Source organism: Triturus cristatus, chromosome 11 (assembly GCF_964204655.1).
Source record: "Triturus cristatus chromosome 11, aTriCri1.1, whole genome shotgun sequence".
In the NCBI taxonomy this organism is placed as follows: domain Eukaryota; kingdom Metazoa; phylum Chordata; class Amphibia; order Caudata; family Salamandridae; genus Triturus; species Triturus cristatus.
In genome coordinates this window covers 1086973355-1086998201 of record NC_140594.1, presented here as the reverse complement: position 1 = coordinate 1086998201, position 24847 = coordinate 1086973355, and the positions used below count along the sequence as shown (strand labels likewise).

General features: G+C 39.8%; 1 protein-coding gene across 12 annotated transcripts in view; it reads right to left on the bottom strand.

The window, feature by feature from the left end:
* The window catches only part of TNIK (TRAF2 and NCK interacting kinase), a 787085-nt gene that overhangs the window by 110459 nt on the left and 651779 nt on the right, over positions 1-24847 (bottom strand). For 6 of the 12 annotated variants that reach the window (XM_085635448.1, XM_085635452.1, XM_085635450.1 and 3 more), the window contains 5 exons: positions 19427-19533; positions 17318-17481; positions 16543-16643; positions 12073-12096; positions 1457-1635 (listed from right to left, as the gene is read on the bottom strand). In XM_085635448.1, the coding sequence (XP_085491574.1) occupies positions 1457-1635; positions 12073-12096; positions 16543-16643; positions 17318-17481; positions 19427-19533 (575 nt within the window). The remainder of the gene's footprint in view (positions 1-1456; positions 1636-12072; positions 12097-16542; positions 16644-17317; positions 17482-19426; positions 19534-24847) is intronic. The other 6 variants (XM_085635449.1, XM_085635453.1, XM_085635457.1 and 3 more) reach the window with 1 other exon arrangement.

Below are 24847 nucleotides of genomic sequence, written 5' to 3'. Positions count from 1 at the left end.
ACTTAATTTAGCATTAGGTTTTGGTTCAAGATGGTATGGAATTATGAGTTGTTTTTCTGTGGGCACTATTCCAAGCGCTTACATATAATATTCAGAGATCAATTCCCAGGGAGGGACAGAGCATCTTGAGAGACCTTACAAAAAGTACCACAAATAATATTACACCCCATCTCATTTTAGCTATTGAAATTCTGAATGAACAATCATCTCACTTGAGCACTTATCTAGAGAAGGTCTGCTCTCTTACAGATCACACTCAGTGGTGTGAGGATACTCTACAAGGCAGTGAGAATAGTTTGCTGTTTTCTCATGTCCTGCTTGAAGCAATCAATGTTAGCTGGCACCTGCGATATTATCTAAATCATGCACGATCATAAGCAGAGCATTTGGGAGAGGAGTTACAGCGCATACAACTAATCTGAGCAATTTCAGTTTTTTAAGTTTTGTTTGTAACCTTAACATCTTTTAAATAGTGTTTTCTTCAGGAAAAATCAAAGTTTTCTGTTTAAATAATTTTTAATGATGTATGTCAAAAAGAAAAAGTTACTTAGTTTTAACTTTACAATTTCTGAGTGACAAAGTCTTTAGGAGTGCTGTGTGGACATTGTGATACAATCTGCTGGGTTGTGTCTAAGTTTCAAACTCTTTGCATCTTTGTTGCAGGTGACAAAAAGAAAAGTAAAAGATCCTAAATTATTTTAACAATCACTTCTTTCTTTGCATAAAGACAAGGAAGGGGTGTATCTGTACTAAAGATAAACAGTAATGATCCCTTGCCACTAGCAGGAATCCCACCCAAGATGTACTGGTAAAATGTACCAGTCTAGATGCTGGTCAACATTCACAATGTTACCCAAAAGGGAAATTATCCTTAATTAATATCAAGGTCCATGCAATTGAATTGGAGTACATGTTATTTTCCTCTGCTTCAGTCAAGGCATGGTTTATCAACTCAGAGATATAGCCGTTTTATGAACCTTGCAGAAGAATAAACATGCATGATATAGAGGGACAAAGTACTATCGGTCATATTGCAGAACTTTACATTTACTATATTAACATCTTTGGTACTGCTCCTCAAACAGGCACAGTGGCCCCATCTCAAAATGCAAAGCATGACCACACATTGGAAAGAGACTGTCACTCATAAAGAATTCAGTTACAAAAAGATTACATTTTTCCATTTGCTTAGATTTGAAAGCCTAAATGTGCTTTTTCATGTGCCATGTTTCCCATTGAGCTTTATTTCAGTGCCTGCAAATCAGCATATATTTTGCTACCTGTTAAATTGTTGGGCATCTCTAACTCTTATCAACTAATTCTCAAATAAGCACAATCAAGAAAGTTGGAAGAACAAAACATAAGCAAATCATAGCAAAGTATGTTGTGCTGAAATAAACCAACTGCAACGGACTCTAGAATTGTGACATCCTAACTTGAATGTAATGGGTCTTACATGAGTCTTGGAATGTCACTAACGGGAACAGTTCCATCATGCAACTCGTTTTCTGCATCTTCTTCTTCACTGCTCTCCGATTCCTCACTCGAGGAAGAGTAATCATTCACTTTCTTCATAGGGCGACTAGGTTCCTCAATACGTAGTTCCCTTAACTCTTTGGCTAATGCAGTCAAATCCTACAGAAGTAAATGTATACTTTTATGAATAATAATTAAATAAGAACATGCTTCACATGCCAACATATGCTATATCACAGGCTACTGAACCAAAAGAACACAGCTGTGTGGTGTTCTAACAAAATCACAAATCAGTGATGAACGTACAACAATATATGCAGCAAATGTTCACACACATACAGTATAGCACAACAGCAAAGTTTTCTTCCTTTAAAGAACACAGCCAACATATTTATAAACCGCTACACAAAACTGTTCACTCACATAATGTTAAGCATAACAGTGAAGTTCTCTTCCTTCAAAGAACATAGCCAACATATTTATAAACAACTACACAAAAATGTAAACACACGTAATGTAAAGTATAGCAGTAAAGTTCTCTTCCTTTACAGAACATAGCAAACATATTTATAAACAATTACACAAAAATGTTTATTTTGTTGAAGAGTTAGAGTTTAGTCAATATCATACTGAGTGGAAAACTGTGTTGACATCAGACACGTGAGGAACATCATAAATACATGACGAGCAAATCAATTTTAATATCTGTTATATTTAAATAAATCAATTGAAGCTCATGTGGATCCCCTTGAACTGGAACCACTTTACCCAAGCCAACCCAATTATTTTAAAACACTTCACAAAAAAATGATATGCTAAATGAATGCTTAATTTTAAATTAGAGGGTAAATTGAACACAAATTGCATTATTAAACTATTACAGCAAAAGGAATCAGAACTATTATATAAGCAGTTTTGCATAAAAAGTAATACCTGATTATTTTGTCAGTTTTCTAACTTATAAAATTAGTGATGGCTGCATTAATGCACTCTTCTGCAAATAAAATACACTTTATGTGAATAATAATGTAATGGAATACTCCTGTGTTATTACTACTTTCCTAGGTAGAACTTTGCAAATATTGATTACAAAATGTGATTTGATTTAAATAGTGATGAATTCTGTATAGATTCATCAAGTATGCATTACATTTTCAGGGTGGATTATAACATAGAAACATTTGTATGAATTATCTTATTGTCTTTTGCTTTGAAATTATTTAGACACTATAAATATATATTATATAAAGCGTTAAAGCCAAATAAGTGAAAAGAAATGGAGTGAGATGGTGAAATTTTGCATGGGCAATGTTTCTGCTTCCTCATGAATATTATATTAAACAAAATAATACCCATGTATGCTTTTCATCGGAATGCATATTTTGAGTTTATATTTGAACTTAGTTTCCTGAAGCTATATGGTGGTCTGTGGGTGGGAATTCAAATTATTAAACAACTTTATTATTCACACTCACAGGTGTACAGCATCCATCTAAAACACATTTAGTGATATCTCACTGTTAAATAGTTCAGCGTAACCAAAACTATTCAAGGGAAATGTTCTTGACACACACCATGCACATGAACAACACAGCAATTTATTTAGCAAGCTTACCACTTCTGCCTATATTTGTAACCAATGGAGCCCATCGGTGCATTCGGTCAGAGTTAAAGGATTGGGAGAAAGAAACTTGTTGAAAAAAACTAAATACCACATATTCCATATGGCCATATTCTTTTCAGTGAACCACAAAACAAATAGCATACTCTTTATAAGAGATTTAAATAGTCTATAATGGCAAGACTGTCAAAACAAATGTTAACTTAAAAGTGAGTTCATGTTTTGCAGATCAAGGGTGATTGCTTGAATAAAGTGAACTCTAAAGTTTAAATATATTTTACAACTGCACAGACAGACATCCAGGCAACCAACTGCTGCTTGTTATATACATCTTTATCAGGGACTATGATTTGCGCTGTACTGTATTCCTCATGATCAGTCAGAATCTTAGCATGCTGTTTGCGCTATTAGGACAGAACCTTATTTCAATAATTAGTTGTCAGCTGCTTGTTAATGCTAATATTGCATTCCTGGAATAGTTATGAACATTTATGTTCTGTGGCACTGCTCTTTATTTAAGCTTCATTCACAAAACAGTGCAGTGTTTCCAAAATATGCCTGTGAATATTGAAGAACACGTCCGTTGTAGTATACTATTAATTCACATTAATTCCATTCTGCAAAGAAACACGTGTTTTATTTATTAAAATTGTGGATGCAGCTCTTAAGTCCTTTGTGGTTAACATGTATGGGCAGCAAAGTAATGCCATTATGCAATAAAAAGTCAAACCATCTTTAGCTGGTACCTAGTGTGATTGTACTGAGGTTTAAACACAGAGAAGAATGTTGCTTCTTTTATGGGTTTTCCATGCTCCTCATGTAAATTACCTTGCCCTCAAAAGTAAATGTTTTTACATGGTTCACTGTACATTAACCTCGTTCTAATTAGTGTCAGGATAAATGCCACTCATTAATATTAATTTATCTCTTTTTCTCTGCAGATATCTACTGCTTCAAATGTGTATTATATTTGAAAACTTTTCCATTCACTTAACAGTTATGTATTGTTTTGTTGGAAGGCGTTGATTTGTGGCAATAAATGTCTAAATGATCAGTCTAGATTACCATTTTGCTGGATCTGAGATATTGCTGGCGATTCTTTGCCTCAGAGAAATAGCTAAATATATTAATGATTACTTCTTTAGAAAGTTCTGATGTGAGAAAAGCTTAAAATCTATAAGTAATATTCAGGCAACTGCACAATTAATTGATTTTCCTATGTCTAATGGTGGCTGATATTTTATCTGAATATCTAATGCTAGAGGGCTTTCCCATCCTTCATCTCACAAACCAACCTAATTTTACTTCATGATGTATTGTGCCCCCCTCCCCCCAGGAAACTGTTTAACAGAATCAATCCCAATTGATGCATATGATTTGCATATCAGCATTAATCCCAAGGCCCCAAATCAAGTTATGATTGTAGAAGACACCACGATTGATGACATTGTTCAAGATCCCAAATAGGTTATTTAGAGACGAGTTGGGATGGGGAGGCGGTCCAGCTCAGAATCTAGTTCCATAAGATAGTGATGAAGCAGCCAGCTCAGAATCTAGTTCCATAAGATGGTGATGAAGCAGCCAGCTCAGAATCTAGTTCCATAAGATAGTGATGAAGCAGCCAGCTCAGAATCTAGTTCCATAAGATTATGATGAAGCAGAATGCAGTACCCATTCAGCATGAAGTGAAGAATTTTTGGGAGAAGTGTAGGATTAAATATTGTTACTGAGAGGACTCTGCAGTCAGGATAAGAGGGCCAAACTAGTGCCAGTGTGGATGACTGAAATGTTTCAGGGTTTGGGAGACAAATATGCAAGAGCAAGTGAGTACTGGAGATGGGTGTCTGGGGGGGATCGGCTGAAGATGAAGTCGGCTGTGTAGGGGGAGGTTTCATGAAATTTCAGGAGCCATATAGGATCAAAGATGTAAGAACCAACTATTTTATGTTGAAGTGGAATTGGAGGCAAGTGGTAGTGTTCCAAATGAGTGGTGTGTGTGTAGGGAAGAGGATAATGATCAGTAGTGAGAGGAAGAATGCAGCAGATTCATGTTGATGTAGGACAATGTGAACATAAGGAGGTAGAGAACGCGCATAGAGATGGGGATCGAGGAGTGCACAGAGGAGATGGGGGTACTGCTGAATAAGACGTTGTAAGGAGGGAGCATAGTGATCGAACCAGGAGGATCCAATCATCTTTTCTTGATTATGTCAGGAAGTGGTTCTCTGTTCTCACTGCTCGCCTTTCTGTTCTTCGCCTATAATTTAATTCTCCAGTATTTTCTCATGCAATTTTAGTATTACCTAATTCTTTATGGAGGGTGCTCGGCATATTTGATTGCCATGCACTTAGTATTTTTTTTGTTTTTATTCGCTTTTGTTTTCCTTTGTACATAGTGTACTCTAAATTTTGTTTAATTGGGAGAAGAAAGATATATGTTATGCCTTTAAGAGTGTAATATGAATGTTCAATGCGTTCTTTCTGGTGTGGGAGTTCTGAAGTTTACCATTTAGAAGCTGGCTGGTCAGGAATAACCATCCTGGTGTTATAACCTGTAATAAAGTTTGACCTTCACCACTGTGACTTCTGACTCTTTCACTGCAGTATTCAACAGAGCTATTGTCACTTTGTGTAGAGTGGAGAACACACTTATGAGTTCATTAATAATAATAATAAGAGCTCTGCTTATGAAACTTTGATTCAAGTGCTACTTGCTTCATGTTGGCACGGATAGTCCTGAAGCCTTTACAAAATGTCATCAATTAGGCAGACACTTTTACACTATTTGTAATCAAACACTTATCCAACAGTGTTTAATCAATTGTTGTAATCCATGTTAACCAAAGGGCTTTACTGCCCAAATAGCTGGGTATGCTCCATGCACATACATTTAATAAATAAATCAATTTGTCTGGGTAAATGCTGTTTTTGCTCAACACCTCAGGATTTTCAAAAAGTAATGGGTTCTACTTTAACAGCAGATAATATTACGCCCACAGCTAACAAAAAATGCTTAGTACATCAAGGAATAAAGTTTCAAAATGCTTAGAATATATAACTATTAATTTGTTTAACCTCACAAAACTGGTGGTTTGCAACACTACTGAGCCAAAGTTCAAAGACAACACAATGTAAATGAGTGCTGAACAGCTAACATTCATTTAATCCCCAGAGCTGAGCCAATAAAAAATATAAATCTAAAGGCCTGCTTTAGAGTTCGGCGGAATAGTTACCTCATCACAAACGTGACAGATATCCCATCTGCAGTATTACAAGTGGTTTACAACCAATGGCACTTTTAATACGATGAACTGGGTATCCATTATGCTTGTGATGGAGTAACCCAAACTCAAACTCAGACTCAGACTCCAAATTATAGGCCATACGGTATCATGCACAACTACACCTTCTAAAAAAACCTTGAGCTTCTAATCACCTCTTTTTTCACTGAGCATTTCTGGTGTAAACTGGATGTAGTTTACTATATTTCAGGAGCTTGTTTAGGGCCCAGACTCATTTATACTTCATAAAATGTGCCAGTAGAACTACCAGAGAAACATTATGATGTATCTGCTGAGAGAGGGAGATTTAATAGAAGGTGACATTATATGCAAGTTCCTCCAAGTCGTGGGATTTAATTGGAGGCCAAGTGCACTGCAAGAAATGACATTTTGTCTGCCAGAGGCACAGTTTAACAGCACTATTTCACACTACTACAATAAGGACTTTTCATAGGGACAACATGCCAGATCACATGCACTAAGCACCATTGACAATGCCAGCAATTAGTGCAGTAAGGATCACCACCTACTCTGGTGAGATGATAATCTTCCTCCTGACAACAGAAACTGGAGGAACTCTTATAGAAGGTCAGATGGGGGGGAGCTAACAATAAGAAACAATGAGCTCTGGTGTCACTGTTACCTCTCTACTGGGTATAAATGCTTAAGGAGGTATAAATGGCAATACCAATAATACTTCAAATGCAAAGAGATTTGACAGGTACTTGAAATGCAGAACAATAAGATATTGAATTAATTTTTCAGTATTTTATTAAGGAAATGTGTGCTGGCAGTTTGAAATGAATGCATCCAAAGTAAAGCACTGTATTATGCATATCCTATTCAAATAATGAAAAAATAACTAAAGCACTGCCAGCTTTATCAGAGAGATGTGAATACTGAGATTCATTGGATTGCATCAGGGCTGGTCTGGTGAAAAAGCCTGTCTGACATTTCCAAGTTGGCAGCAGGCTCGCGGGCTGTTTTCAAAATTGGATGGGCTGCCTTGTCCCAACTATGAATACCTTATGACTCCATTCAAGTCAGGCCTCCTTCAGTATGGGGGCTGGTTTGAACATTTTTGACAGGCCAATTTTGGTTTCCAGCCCAGTCCTCACTTCTAGCTTTCCACAGTAGGCTGCTATTCTGGAAGTGTGATAGCCAAATATAGGTCACTAGTAAATCATAGAAAATCAAACAGCATTGTCCAGTTCATTTCTATTACTGCAGATTCCCCACATTTAACTGCCAAAGATATTTTGAACACTGTAAGATGTAAAAGTGAATAAATATTGTATAATTTAGGGGATTACATTTTAGAAAAAGAAAAACAAGGAGAGGAGTAGAGAGGTACCACTCAGCGAGTGGTGGAGGTGGATACTTGCTCCCAGTCAATTGTACATAAACAAAGGGATCCACCCACGGGTACAAGAGATCACTCGATTACTCAATATGTATCCCACGGTCGTGGAGAATACACATTATTTGTTTAAATACCCCTCACACACCAAAAGGGCCCTTGGTGTCATGCTTCATCATAGGGGTCTTCCTGCCCCTCCATCAGGGAGCCTAGACAGGTAGACAACTATAGCATCTACTCCGTTTTAGTTCCATCTGGAATTTTTTATACAGGCAGTGGATTAAGACACCCTGGTCCTTCACCTGGGGTACTTCCCCCTTCAGTCCTGGTTCAGTCACTCGGTCGGAATGACCCGGACGGTCTACTTCCGTTTCCGGGTCTCCGTGTGCAGAATCAGCGCGCATTGGGCATTCACTTCTTTCGCGCAATTACACTAATTGATACGGCTATTTAAACCGGGCACCCTCCGATTCAGTTCCATCGACGGAGCTGACCGGGGTGGTTGATCTGGCGGGACACTGATCCCTGGAGTCGTAAGTACGGCGTTTCAGTGGGAAATAGGTAACTTTTTGACAACGCTAATATTTTAATCGTTGGCCCACATTTTCCTCTCATGTTCCTCTCTTCATGCAGGTAGCCTACTTGGCACGCCCACCACTCGGTTCACGAGCTCATGAGGTTACTTACCTCCTGTTAGCAAGTATGTCCATACTTTTGTGGGGATTTTTTACTCTGGCATGGATATACATTGAACTAGTCCCCCTTTTTGAATAGAGTGTGTGCTTTCTGTTGTGTGTGTGTTATGTTTAATGTTGTATGTCCATCTATCACACAGTGCCTTCATCACAGATCACGTGATAACGTTACGGATAGCGTTAAAGAGACCAGTACTCTTCACCTTTTTTTACAGATCACCGTACTCACACAATGGATTGAGTTACTTCTTACTTAACTAATACGCCTTTTATTCCCTCTAGGTTAATAGGACTATGTAAGACCTATTAAGGCATTGATTCCGTGGAGGCTATTTACTTCCTTTTACATATCATTTATTATTTTTTTCTCACAATCTTTGTTATAAACACAACGCAGTTAGTGACAGGAAGGGATCCTTAAGGTCCTGACGAAGAAGCATGGGGAAGCTTCGAAACATGTCGACACCACTAGGAGATATAGCTCATTGAGGCTTACACCCTCCTTACCCCACCTTTTAATAATACCAGCTCGACCGGCAGAATAAGTTTTCCTAGACCTGAGAGCCAGGTATTTTTTAATTCACTCCTTATTCACTCCTGACCCTTCCTCTCACACCCCCGCATCACACATAGCTGTCTCACAAACAACAGTGCTCCCGCGTATACGTAGGTCGTAGCACGCCCTGTCCCGTAGAGGGGCAGGAAGACCCCTATGATGAAGCATGACACCAAGGGCCCTTTTGGTGTGTGAGGGGTATTTAAACAAATAATGTGTATTCTCCACGACCGTGGGATACATATTGAGTAATCGAGTGATCTCTTGTACCCGTGGGTGGATCCCTTTGATTACATTTTAGGCCAGGATAAAGGTATGAATTTAAATGGAATCTACAAATTTTTTTGCTGGATCATCAAAATCTTCAACCGCCCAAGGAAGGAAACTAGTTACTCTTTCAAGGTTCAGCACAAATGTGTGTGAATTAGTTCCATGGCTTGGTAGGCTTTGTAGTTGCAAGTTCCATGAGAAAAGACAGTCACCTAAATAATGACACTTTAGTTGTATCTACCTTACAAACCAACAAAGTTCCTCTAAACTTTGGAGTAAGGATATAAATGGTATCAACAGTATTTGAAAAAAATCCTACTGATAAGACATCTGAAAACAAACTAAATGTGTAACTTTTGAACGAGGGGTTGAATCTAAATAAAAACTTATATTCACAACTAAGACAGAGAAACAGATTTCACACACAAGTTTTGTACTTTATTGTAAAATCGTATATCACATTTGGGCAAGTGTAGAAGATTAAAGCTATGCCCAATATGTGAGATGTCACGGAGATATGACATGCATTATAACACTACTATTCATATGAATTTGGGTGACATACTGCTAATTCAAAGCATGACAACCAAAGACATCCACATTTATATCACTGATGGCATCATTGATTTCGTGAATAATATCATTGAGTCAGATGTGTAAACAACACCATTTCAAATGTAAAGATGTGATCTTATTGCCTCATCCTTTCACATCCATATTACAGGGTTCTGTGTGGCATCTAATATATATTCTATAAAAATTGATTTTCTACAAAATGTTTTGAATGTACTTTGTGTTCCCCAAGTATTCATTGAAAATAAAGTAGTAGTATGGGGCAGTGCACATGTTTTCTGGGTTATACAAACATAATGAGAGAGATGCAATGATCTCAAAGATACAAAACCTCACTGAACATCATTTTCTTATGTGCAGAACACAATTTTACATATCTGAACATTTGGCTAGCATAACAAAATCTGAATGTGCCCTGGGAGTCACCGTTGTGGCTTATATTACTTGTGTTATAGAAGGAAGAGGTTTTTTTTGTGACCATATAAATCTAGATAAAGGGCACCAAGTTTCAGCAGAAAATCTCAATGACTATTGTGAGAATATTCTGGATGACAGAAATCTGTGGACTATCATTTCTCTATTCTCCTTTGAGATATTTTGTCAAATCACTGTAACAGAAAAATAAAGATTCAAGACTTGTGTGTGGAAATCCATCTTTAAAGAAGCACATTAAAGAAGATATGAAAACAATAGTTTCTAGACACACATATTAAGCCAAATCTTGTGCTTCTAAACGAGATTTGAAGGGGATTTATTTTGTGCCCTGCGATTCAAACCCTATTTACAGTAACAGCTATTTGCAGTTCTTCCACTGAAAATCAGCCATCAATTTATCAAAATGGAAGTATGAAACTTACAGTGGGATGATGTAATGAACTAATTCTTCACCTCATGGGAAATACTATATGACATACCATTTTAAAGAGAATGACTGCTAAGGTACGATATTCGTTCCATGAACTGAACATGTTACTAAGACAATGCAAGGATTTGCACCGGACGGGGGATATTATGTCTGAAAAACAAAATGCACTAGCTCTTTCGAAAAAACAACCAACAATTGGTCAGAAGAAGAGATTTTTGAGTGCAGTCTGCAGGAGACTGTGGAAAAGACTTTGAAAGGAGATATCTGCACCAGCTATGAGTCTAGTTAGACTGCTAGAAAGGTAGCCATCATTTCCTTTGTGACTGCTGGGCTTCTTAGGAACATTGAGAAGTAATTTTTAATGATGAGTAACTGGGTGGGAAGATAATGCAAAGGAAGTAACACATGCAAATTGCTTAACATGGTATGGATAAGCATAGACGGTAAGAAAGAACATAAAAACAGACACCAAAATGAGTGAGGTTTAAGTGGTTCTGCCAACATTATAGAATAAGATGTAGTAAATTCACTGTTTATATGACTCTTGTGTGTGCTAACCATTGGAGGTAAAACTTCTCAGAAGCCTATTTGTCTTACTGATTAAATCTAATAATGAGCATGTTGTTAATACTAAACTTTAAAATACAACAGCTTCTTGAATTTTGAAGGCTGGACAATAACCTAAACTATGTGCACAAACAAACACCAAATACATTTTTTTAAATTGCTTGATTATGATTGTCAAGTCCTTAAGCATAAAGTTTAAACTATGCAACCATTATACATTCTCAAACTATTTTCTATACTTTTCTTTTCAAATATTTTCAACATAGAAAAAAATCTAGAGTTTCCTAATTGCTATGATGCATGGGCATGTTTCTTTTAACAATTATTCCAAACATCTGCAGAAAATATAACTCAGAAACGTATACCATGGATACAGAAGACAAAAACACCCTGAATAAAAATATTAAACACTTTTTAATGGTCAATATGTATTTGAAAACTATCATGAAATAATAACATGCTTCAATACGTTCTTACTCACTGAAGTTCATAGTCACATCCAAAATACCCTGAGAACCTATTCTCCACTGATAACATTCATTAAACATCAGCAAATCTATTTTTGAGGCCTTTATATAAGTATGATATAAATATGCTATGAAGGTTAACATTAGGAGGAGAATGAAAATGTAATGTAGATCTCATGGAGGACACATACATTAAAAAAAAGTCTGAGTGCAATGATTTTTGATTTTGAAATATGATGACTTCTTTTTTGATGCCAACAGTGAAATAATATGAATTGACGTTAAGCTCTAACTAGTCAACCTTACATAAGCAGGATCAATCAAAAAAAGACATCACTAACCTCATCTATTGCTTTCTTATAGCTCTGTGTGTGAGAGAATATTAATCAGCATCAGAGGAAAAAACCAGGACAGCAGAAAGGCAGATGAAAGGCACAGACAGTTACAAATTAAATTAAATGTGTTAGTTAATTGACCTTAGTTTAGCATTTTAACAAAAACATTTAAGAGAAAAGCATAATACATGCATTGTGATAGCACAGTTTTCATCTCTTTCACAAGTATTGATATAAAATCAAGTTATGTTGACGTAGAACAACCTCACACCTTCAACTAACTTCTCTTCACAAATGCCCTTGTATATTTACGTAGTCTAGGACATGAGTTAGAATAGTACATACACCTTGTTGAAGTTATGGTAATGTTGATGTGATCGGTATCTAATGTAGAGATTGGGGGTTGAAGTTCTGAAAGAATCTATTTTATCCCTTTATAACATTAATCCAAAACACCACTAACAGAAGACAGCTTATGTTATTCTCACCCTCTTCAAATAAAGAATAACAGCCTGATTTTAAGCCTGTGGATGCAGTAGAGTCCATTGGGATGGCAGAGGACATTGCCTCCATCATCCCTAGGGTATTCCGCTTTCCAAATTTAGAGATGACTGGTGGCCCAACAATCATCTCGGCTTATCTCTTGTAAGAGTACTTAAGGTTTGCCCATATCTAGATGAGGTGGAAGGAGTGAGGATTTGGCAAGAAGGGTACTTACTCTGTTGTGGTTGCAACAGAGTACCCCGTCTACCAAACTATAACTGGAGCTCTAACTCTCAAAAATAGTGTCTCATACACCTACCTCCACCAAAACAACACCTCAACACCATTAGATTATGCTCTTTATACTCTAATATGCCCCTCTCTTACACACTAGCCACGTTTGCTCTTGCCTCTGTCCTCAATGATTTTTAGGTAGATCTTCTCTGTACTGCTTGAAAAACCTTTCATCCTTCCAGGTACTTGGGGTCTAAGCAATAATCTCTTCTACAATTCATATATTTGTCAACTGCAATGACATTATTCCACTAATGATGCAGACAGAAATAGTCAACGTTCTAGAACATGAATGCAAGAGATGGGGTCTGGTGTATTTATGTGTTTGATTTAGATCTATTGCAAGATTCTATTGCATCAGCACAGTAGGAGAAAACCTTCAATCAAGCAACACAAACTAGTTGAGCAAATATAAGAATAACCATGTATCCGTTTGATAAAAACTGAACTAAATTCATAGGAAAATTAATTGTAGGGTTTGCCTAAATGTACACAAAAAATTCATCTCGGGTGAGCAGTTTAAGTGAAATACATAGCTAAGTGTGCTTGTATTAAGCATATGAGCCTTGGGATCCAGGTCTGATCTTGTCCAAACTCACAGCACGTTTATCGCCTTGCAATAACCATGTTTTTTGCATATCAGGGACAATCTGAATGGAAGTCAGAGCCAGAACATATTAATAAACAATTAAACTAGTTTTTAATTGATTTTGGAAAAAGGTTGAAATTAGGTAGTCTGGCATGATGCTGAGCTCTTCTACAGCCCATGCATAACTGCTGTATAAAATCTGACATGGTGTAGACATCTATCTATAGTAGGCTTCTCCCTCATATCTCTATACTCTGTATGGAACGTTTAGGCCAGCACGCAGTTCATTAGAGACTTTAGCCAAAAAGAGAAAAGAAAAAATCAAGGATGATCAAGGATTATGTGACTATCCTTTGGGAGGATTAGAAAATGAATTACAGTTATTTTTTGTTTCTGTTTTGAATTGTAGAAGTCTCTAGGTACTGTGAAGTAGTACTATCTACAAAACACAATAAGGCCAGGAGTGAAACAGCACTGAATTGAGTACTGTTGCATACTGTTGGTTTGTCTGAAACAAAACAAATGATCGATAAATGATAAAGATCCCAAGTTGCCTGCTACTATGTTTATCTGAAGTCTATACTAATTAAAGCACAGTACAAAATTAGGAAACATTTGTGTAGCGATCCCTCAACTTTGCTACTTGACAATTATATTGTGGTTTGCACATTGAGGTGATCACAACATTATCTGCACCTACATTGTCTTAGGTAAGTATAAGAAATGCAGTTAGTTACTTTAATAAAAATAAAGTTGCCACATTGAAAAGGACAATCTTAATTAAACAAATTAAATTAATTACTGATTACATTCAAATATAGTGTGTTAAGATTTTTAATAGGAAGTTATTAAATGCAATGTAAAATGAAAAGGTGGGTTTGAGGTTACCTAATAAAGTATAACATTTAATATAATGGAAAGACAAATATTACAGATTTAAGTTATTAAGTATACCTTTCATTAACTTAAATACATATATCAAAAGGAAGAAAATTAAACTAACAATTAAGGCTAGATATTTATTAATGAAATCATAGTTTTATTTAAATGACTAGGTGTAAGGTTAAGATAAGAATTTGATTGTGAATTATTAATCAAGTAAAATTAACCACTGCTAACTTAATATAGGGTGATTAATTAACACACTTGAAAATCTATCACTTTTAAATTAAGACAGAAACTATGGCACAGGGCAAGGAAAGATTTAGTGACATATAATAAAAATAGTTTAAGTGTAAGGGTTAAGGTAGAGGTAGTAAATGACTTTCTTTGCCCTGCGCCATAGTCTAAGACTTAATTTATCAGTGATATATTTTCAATTGCGTTAACTAATTACCATATATTAATGTAACTGTAGTTAACGAGTCAAAACCAGGATTATGAGTTTAATTTTCAATGAAACATGATGAACTAACCACAGTTTGTGTCACATAGAACCATTAGTCCATGAAGAATAAATGGATATAGATATATTGCCCCTTAGTTAGATTTCACTTTTTGATGCCTTAGGTTGCATTCATAAATATAAAATAAAATTTGTTTATTGAATGGATGTACATGTAAGATATGAATGGAGTATTTTAACAACAAAGTCTCAGCAAGAGTTATTAAGGGAATCTTGAGATAAAGGATAACTTATTTGGGCAAATTCCCAGCACAATTTGTTTATTTTAAAAGTGTTAAAACTTAGTTATACATTTTGCATTTAAGTACAGACTCCGCATCACCTGCACCCTCACTGATAAACACTCTAAAGCCACTCTTCAAGCCAGAGGAGAATTAAAAAATGTGGGAAACACAGTAAAATCATATGGCAGACACAATATTGCAACTTGAACCTTAAAGAACATGATTATTTATCATAAATATTTTAATATTTTTCAACTATGTAGGGCAATTTTTATATGCTATATTTAAAAGAAGGGGCACACATCTTGCCAAAAGTTTGCTTTTGGCTACATTTCACACGTTCACCACAGACACATGCTGACATTGTCAGAGAAAGTCTTAACTTACTGACCAAACACTAGAGTTACCCGTTATCGCCAATGTCTAGGTTGGAATCTCTGAAAGAGATGGCAATGGCAGGTGAGAAAAATTAGACCATAAGGGCAGAAGGAGTTCAAGGTGAAAGGAAGGAGTTCAAGGTGTAGTTATCACTTTGAGTTATCAGTGACAGAGCACATTTAACTTCACTCTGAATATTGCTCTCTGCTTGGTAATATCTCATGATAGCATTCGCCTTTCTTCCCTCACTAGTTCGTCCACCCAACTTGCATTCCCTCACTTTCATTGTACTAATCTTTTTCAGTTCCTTTTTAGTTTCCTTCCTTATCTGCCACTTTCATTAGTCTCATATTGTTGGTCTGTCTCGGGTTACTGTGTTGCTGCAAGAATCCTGATTTTTTAAGTCCAGCTTTTCCATGTTTGTATCCTAGTCAGCATTTGGTTTCAACAAACCCATCACCACTGTGAAGCAGGGCAAGCTGACTACTTTCTGCTAGTAGCTTAACATATTCTGAAAGTCATGTATTCCAACATTCTGGTACTGGCCTTTTGTTGATAGCATCCTGTATTCCCCCCCCCCCATCTACAGGGGATGCCAGGTTCCTTGCCCCAGTACACACAACTCTGGTTTGGCCTTCACTCCCCTGCTGTTTGAAGAGCTCCTGTACCTTTCTTTCCCCTTCCTGTTTCTCCTCCCTTCCATAATATGGTGTGCAAGTACTTGCCACTTTCAGACAGTCCCAGGGATGGAGTGAATTTGCAAAGTCCACATGTTTACCTATGACTCGACATTAATGGAATTTTCATACAATATAGCTAAAAAACAGACCGGTTACAACCAGGAAAAATTGTACTTTGTTCCCTTATTTCTTCATTGGTGGACATGATGTTGGAAAATCTATTTGTTTCATTTTTCTACATTAGAAATGTGTACCTCAGAAAATTATTTATGAAAAGAATTCAACACCTTATGTCAACTGTGAATATTTTAAAATTTTGCACCTCTTGGCGCAATTTGTCCTCATTTACCATATGACTAGTAAGCATATGCATTGCTTTTCTCAAATTATTACTTAATTTTGTTATTTTTTTATTATACTCACAGCAGGTCGACTAGGGCGGGTCATGTCCCTGCTATCTTCTTGTTTCAGCTTTGCTGGTTCATGGGGTGGTACGGGTGAACCTTCAGGTATGGGTGTTACAGCTGAAAACCAACCAAGACTGATATTTTCATTTCTTATCACATAAGAAATTAATAGATAGCTGCTAGACCTACCTTTCAGGGATAATCCCCTTAATAAGCATGTTTAAAAACAATAGCAGGGAGAGATCACTCCAAAAGTGGCATCCATGCATAATCTTGGATTCAAAGCTTTTTGGTAGCTTTTTAAAGTAGTTTGTTATGTAAATTAAAGCATTTTGGTAGTCTAGCAAAGGGTTTGGCAACACAAAAATACATTTTAAATTATGTTAACTGATGTGCACATCGACAATGTGGCTCCAACAAGTACATTGTTGCTTATTGGATCCACAAGCTGTTAATCTTATCAAATATCATTCAATTAAAAATTGCTACAGATCTATGGGAGTGGATCAATTCTCTTGTGTAGCCCACTGAAATTATATGGGTTCAAAGCCATTACCACATACACCAAATAGATGGTTGTGTAAATGGCATCATTAACATGGAATGACACTAATGCCTAATTCCCATTGAACATTATATGACATTCATAGGACTAAGCTGAGTGAAAAAGCGCAGAGCGCCGCAGAGCTCACACGATCAGCAGAATTGGGTTTAACCATGCATGTAGATAAATCTACTAAAAACAGAGACAACATTTATATTCAATCAGTAGGATTTGAGAAACACCTCACCTGTCACTCTATTGCGCTCACTGGACCCTGCTTGAGATCCAGGCTGAGACCCTGCTTGAGAACTTGGCTGGGAGCTTGGGGTACTAGAACTAGACGAACTTCCACTGCTTGTCCTCTGGATGGGAGGTTCAAGGAAAGGCTCCGTTCTCCGAAGATCAGGATTACTGTTAAGACACCAGACTTAAGTGATAAATCTGTCACAAAACAGTTTAAATTTCTATCCAATTGTGATTATACTGTAATATTAGTAATGGATACATGGGAGTAGAACTGTGTACAAATATATGACTGATATATTAGCACTGTGTCCCCTCTTTACACAACAGTTCTCAACAATTAGGGTGGAGTCCTCTCCTGGAATTCTTTCTAACTACCCCATTGTACCTAAAGAAAAGACCATACTTTCCAATTACTTGACAAGATTGTGTCTACAAATGAGCTGCCTTGTGAGGATGGCAAAACTGCAAGTGCACACATGGGTCCTGGTTACGAGCTGCATGGTACTAGGGCCACAGTAAAATCACATGCCATTTTACCGTTATCACTTATTTTTCATGTCCTACAACCACACAAAATGCAGTATTACATTTGGTTTGACCACAGATACTTACCACCCGATGTCAACATGCAGTAAATGTATGTACGGGTATGTTGGGGAGAGGAGTAGTGGAAGGAAAGGGCCAATTTTTTATTTTTTTTATAGCAGAGAGGGGCAGTGAACGCTTCCCTCCAAAAACAAGCAAATGTAAATGAGGCTTGGCTTCAGTTGCTGCCAAAGCCTCATTTGATTTTTTACAGCCAGAATCAATGCCAGCATAAAGGAGGTGCAACCGATGTCATTTAACTGGGTGCCAAATTTTGTGCGATGCCATTTGCACTCTGACTGTACCTAGCGATGTTGTTCATCTTTCATTTCCATAGCACTGTGGAAATGAAAGATGGACAACACTCACTCACATGGTCACAGTGAGCCTTTTACAGGGCCCACTCAGCTTTACCTCTACCTATGTGAATAAAAGAAGTACACTTCTACTAAGTAATAGTCGCTGCTAACGTTTCAAAAGTTAATTTAGCACTCTAGCCAGAGAGTAACAAACATTGTGTATCATCCAGGTGAAACACAAAGACAGCATACACAGAGTAGATTGGGATAACAGCATTCAATATTGCGATTTTGACATATGCTGTTTATTGACCTTGCATGTGGTTCTAAATATTAGCAAACAAATCCTGTGACGCCGGCTGTATTTGTTCACAATTCTGTTTAGGTTTTCAAGTTGGAGCTTCTTTCATGTTCCAAAATAAAGTCCTCCTATCTCCCACCATTTCTGCCCCATCCCTGGTCTGTCATCCATGCCTTCGTGGGACCCCTGGACTAGACAATGGAGGAGCACTGCAGTGCAACTACATCTTGCATCAGGAACATACTGCATCAGGTTCGCCTGTACCCCGTAACAACCAGTAACCCAGACCGCCCTCTGCTTACACCAGCAGCATCCTCCATCCCTTGATTGGCATTGCGTCTCCCTTCCCATCGCCGGCATCATTGTGTCCCTCCCGGTTGAATGCAAGCTCCCTTCCTCCTATAGCATACACCCCCAATGGTGTGGCCTCTTGGTACTTGGAAAAATATAGCTGTTGTTTACATAAACTTGCACCAGGTGTGACTAATATCAATACTTTGCAGGTATATTGTGTGTGTACACCTGACCCACCAGATCTCCCACACAGATTCTTTTTTCACCACAGAGAAAAGTGTTTTGTATTGTAAAATCCAATGTTTCCTCCTATAAGTATAGTGGTGCAGCAAGTGTCTAGTGGTTTGAGGGACCTGATGGTGAAGTATGAGGAAAGAAGAAAACCTAATAAAATAAGGGTGTTAAAGAGTTTCCTGAAGAAAACGAACTACAAAGCCATACTGCACCAACTGCAAGACAATACATACATAAACTTCTTTGTAAATAGTATCTTCCCAGTAGCTCTTTAGTAACACTGTGCTTCACTGACTAATCCATTCCCAAAAAAACATTTACGATGCCACTTTCTTGCTTCCATTAGTGTTATGTCATTGTATCTGATCAAAATGAAGGTTAATGCCAAAATGTGTACCTTGCTCGTACTGGCTGCGTTCCTAACCTGCTTCCGAGGGCACTGCCATTTCCTGGAGAGTTCTTTCGTGCTAGTGCAGGGGATATAGATGTTGTCCGTTGAGGCACCTGAAAGAAATGGTCAAATTAATTTTGGGAGAAAAGTTGCAGTCTAACAAATCAACATACACTGCTGAAAGGTAACAGGTGTGATTGGCCAACAACCATCTCCTGATAGGATTGCATGCAGCACATAAAAATAACCTTTAATGAGGTGGTTCAAATACATCTCCTTTTTAAATGTGGTGGGCCTTTTCACAAACATTGAGCTCAATGCCAAACATCCACGACTCATACACAGAGGTCCACAATGTACACAACATTAACTTTCTGGTGAGTGGCAAAAATCACCAGACGTAAGCATGGAGAACTAACAAATCATAGATTCTCCTGAGAGCCCTAACTAACCTTTCTCCTGCAGATCAGGCACAAGGTGGATAATTGTGAATACCACTCACCACACACCATTTCCATCATAACCCTAACCTAATAAGAGGAAAAAAATGTGTAGTTATAGACTACTTTCTGTCTTCTATACTAAGACCATTTTGATTTTTTTTGTTTTATTCTCTCCGATTGGCCTTTTGATTTTCTTCTGCTAAATGAGGTCTCACTCTGAAGAAGCAGCACCTGCACCTGCAGGAACTGATTTTGAGCTGGCCAGGCTAGAGGTCTACACTGTGCCTCAGCTGATAGATTTCTACAAGGATTTGCAATTCTACAAGACGCTTCACCAAGAAGGTGGAGCTGTGAAAACCTTGAGAGCCTGGGCACAGACCCAGGTTGCAGGTGATGACAATCAAGCGGAGAAGCAGGAAATTACTGAGGAGAAGCATGGCCTGATTCTGGAGTCTGATATGGCTCTGGGGCTGCCTGTCAAGGGAGCCAACACTGTGCTGGAGGCCGCAGTGATTTCCAGAGCAGGGAGCAGTGTCGCCATTAAAAAAAACCTGTCCCCAGAGGAGCTAGTAAAGAGGAGGGAGGAGAGGAATTTAAAGCTGGAGCTTTCTCAATTAGAGCAGGGTCGGGAAGAAAGGAGGCTGACCATGGAGGTGAGGAAATTAACCCATGAGCTCAGCCTCAAAGAGCTGAAGATTAGAGTCCCACAAGTGGGGTCCAGCAACAGCAATGGTGGGAGCATACCTGCAGTGTCCAGTGGTGAGTCCAGAGTCTGGATACCCAAGCATCTGGTGCCCAGTTATGTGGTGGGAGAGGATATCGACAAATGGTTTGCAGCCTATGAAGTGGCTCTAAGAGCACACAAGGTCTCGTAGGAGTTCAGGGGTAGCAGTTTAAGTTTGAGGTACATGCCCACAGTGGGGAGGGACAGACATGCTACACTGCTATGAAGGTCATCTTAGTCAATGAGTTTGGACTGACCTCTGAAACATATAATGCAAAAACAAAAATATATAGGCTCTGATTCAGGGCCAGCCACAATATCTCATCACAAACCTGGGCGGATTTCCCGGATTATGCAAGCAAGGCACTGAAGAGCTGGGTGAGGGGCAGCATGGTTGAAGATTATTTAGGGCTGTACAACTCAATTCTAAAGGAGCCTGCTCATGCTTGATATTTGTTTCCCAGAGCTGCTCCAACACCTGGTTGATAGTAAGAATATTGATCCCAGGAAGCTTGCTGAAGATGCAGAAATCTGGGTCAGTGCCAGAGTGTCCAAGAGGCATCTGGAGGGACTCCCAAAAGGGTGATCAGGGTTCCAACCAGAAGGAGGGGGAGATGAAAAAACAGTTCTCTAAAGACCCCCAAAACAACTCACAGGGGAAAGGGTCTGGTTCTCCTTCCCAATCTGGTCACCAGAAGAAAAACTACCCTGACAAATGTCAGCAGCCGAAAACTCCCAAGAGCTATGAGTGCTTTGATTGTGGACTCTACAAAGGGGATCCAAAGTGCCCAAAAAGATCACCACCTCCCACTGGGGGAAAGACTACAGTGGTGGGTAATGTAGTGCTAGGGGAGGAGTTTGTACAAGTTAATGGGGGGGGAGTTCATTGGGGTTACCCTAGTGTCCCTGGGTGACAGCAATATGGTTCCTAAGATCCATTTGCCCTCAAATATTTTAATGTATAGGCAATGGGTCACCATCAATGGGCAAGGTTTTGAGGCTCTGAGGATACAGTTGTCAGCAGGACTATTGTAAGGAGTCAGCTGTTGTCCCCAGAGCAGGAGATTACCAATGCATTCCACCAAGTTGTGGTAGCTGACAGCAGAGAGGGTCACTACCCAGTGGCCCATGTTCCCCCTTTGAGTGGGGTGGGGCACCGGGGTTTTAGGCCTTCAAATGATTGCTGTGAGGCCTGCCATGCCTGTGGACTGTTTGCTTGGTAATGACCTTGAGCACACTACCTGGAAGGAAAGGAAGTAGATCTCAAGGTTTACCTGACTGGATCTGTGCTTCAACAAAGTCCATGGCAGCCCAGGACGGGAGTCAAAAAGGGCTGAAGGCTGGAATAATGGCCTAGCCAGCTGCTAAGAAGGAGAACGGCAGAGGAGTGGGAACCCAGCACCTGCATGTATTCCCCGTGAGATGGAATAGTTCTCCTGCAGTTGCCATCCCAGAGTACACTGAGAAGGGCATTGCTTCCCATGGTGGCCTGCCTACACTTGCTGGATGGCACGTAGAAGGACCCACCAAGGAAGAGTTCTGTATGGAATATAGGGAGTGTCCAGTACTTGAGAGCATGAGGCAACAGGCTGAAGAACCAAGCAACAGATGAAGCCTCTGGAATTTATAACATTTACTGGGAGGACAACCTTCTTTTCAGTGTGCCTAAGACTCCTGTGAATAGGACAACAATGGCCCTAGTGGTCTCCCAATGCTACAGGGCCTTCCTACTGGAGCTGGCTCGTGAAATTCCCCTGGCAGGACACCAGGGCCAAGACAAGACCTTTGCAAGGCTTCCCCCCCACACTTTTATTGGCCAACAATCAAGAGTTCCTCAGATGCATTCTGTAGGACTTGTGTGACATGCCAGGCCAGCAGGAAGACAGGGCAGAGCCTGAGAGGCTCCCTTTTTTCCTTGCCTGTCATTGGCGCACCCATTTTGGTCCTATGGCTCCCCAGACTGCATCAGGCGACAGGTTTATCCTGGTTCTAGTGGAACATGCTACTAGCTACCCAGAGGAAATCCCTCTGAGAACCATGACTGCACCTGTAGTGGGAAAGGCCCTGGATGGGATTTTTACCCAAGTGGATTTCCCCAAGGAAGCTGTGTCTGACAGGGGCACAACCTTCATATCTGCATACATGCAGTCAATGTGGAAGTAGTGTGGGGTAGCCTACACGTTATCCACACCTTACCACCCACAAGCAAATCTGCTTGTTAAGAGATTCAACAAGAGCCATAAGGGCACGCTAAGAGGCCAACCAGAGACCCTGAGGAATAAGTGATACATCCTCATGCCTGTTTGCCTACATGGATCTTACCACAAAAGCAAGTGGGCTTAAGCCCCTTTGAGCTTCTGTATGGGTACCCTTTCAGAGGACATCTGTGTTTGGTCAAGGAAGGATGGGAGCAAGCTCCCAGTAAGATTCTCCAGGATGTAGTGAGCTACATGCTGGCCTTCAGGAGCACAAATTGCCAAGTGTGGACGCAAACTTAGGACAACTTAGAAGTCAGTCAGGCTGTGATAAAAGAGTGGTATGACCAAAATCCTACCACTGCTGGATTGTAGCCTGTTCAGAAAGTGTGGGCTACGGAACCTGTGGAACCCAGGACAATCCAGGACCATTGAACTGGGCCCTATGAGGTGACTGAGATGAAGGTTAAGGCCACCTACCTGGTGGACCTCAAGACCGCCAGGCAACCCAACAGGGGGCTCCATATCAAGCACCTCAAAACCCACTTTGAGAGGTCTGAGCTCACCATGCTCTTAGTGATAGAATGAGAAGAGGAGGAGGAGAGTGAACCTCTCCCTGACCTCTGAAACACCAAAGAGAAAGATGGGTCTGTGGAGGGAGTACTCCTTCCCCCCCAGTCTAACTTCTTTACAGCAGAGAGACTGCCACCAAGTGTTGGGACAGTACTCTCCTCTGTCCTCCCTTATTCCTGGGACTACCCACCTGTGAACCCATGATGTAGACACAAGCGACAACATCCCTGTTAAGTATAAATCTTACAGGTTGTCAGATAAGGGGAGTGGTAGCCTGTCCTGTGGTTCTGCACCAAAAGCTGCCCCACCGGGTACCTGAGGTCCTGTGTGGACTATAGAGGGCCAAACTCCGTGCCAGAGACAGAAGCTCCTCCCCCCACCCCCAGGCTGATGAGCTGTTTGGCGCTTAGGGTCTGCCCAGTACTTAAATACCTTTGAATCAGGGTACTGGCAGATCACCCTAACCGAATGTGCCAAGGAGAGGTCAGCCTTCTCGACTCCGGAGGGTCACTACCAATTTTGTGTGATGCCATTTGGACAAAAATGCCCCTGCCACCTTCCAGAGGATGTTGAACCAGGTCCTTGCTGGTATGGAGGCCTTCTCAGCTGCCTATCTGAATTGACATAGCTGTCTACAGTAGCAGCTGGAAGGACCACCTCTTTCACCTCCAGGAAGTGCTTCAGGCTCTGCAACAGGCAGGCGTGACTATCAAGGACAGTAAGTGCCAGATAGGGCAGGGGTCTGTGGTGTACTTGCGACATGTGGTGGGCAGGGGTAAGGTGAAGCCCCTCCAGGCCATGATAGAGACTATCATGGCCTGGGAGCCCCCCCAAAACTCAGACTGAGGTCAGAGCATTCTTGGGCCTCACTGAGTAACTACAGGAGGTGTGTCAGGGAATATGGCACCATGTTGCCCCTTTAGCAGAGCTGACATTTAAGAAGCAGCCCAGGAATATGATTTGGATAGAGGCATGCCAAAACGTATTTGACTTGATGAAGCAGGCCATGTGCAAGCCCCTGTACTCCTGGTCCCTGACTTCTTCCAGGAGTTTATCATTCACACAGATGCCTTAGAACATGGCATAGAGGCAGTATTATCACAGCTAAATGAAGAGGGCCTAGACCAACCTGTAGCCTTCATCTCCGGGAGGTTACTCCCCAGGGAACAAAGGTGGAGTGCCAATGAAAGAGAAGCTTTTGCTGTGGTCTGGCCACTGAAGACGTTGAGGCCATACCTGTTTGGTACTCACTTCCTGATTCAGACTGAACACATGCCCCGCAGGTGGCTCATGCAAATGAGGTGTGAGAATTCAAAGTTGTTGAGGTGGTCCATTTCCCTACAGTGTAAGGACTTCAGGGTTGAACACAGACCAGGGGTAGACCACGCCAAAGCTGATGGTCTATCCAGGTTCTTCCGCCTTAGTGATGAGAACTCCCTAGCAGTTGGGTCGATCTCCCCACTTTTAGCTGGGGGGGAGACACATGCTACAC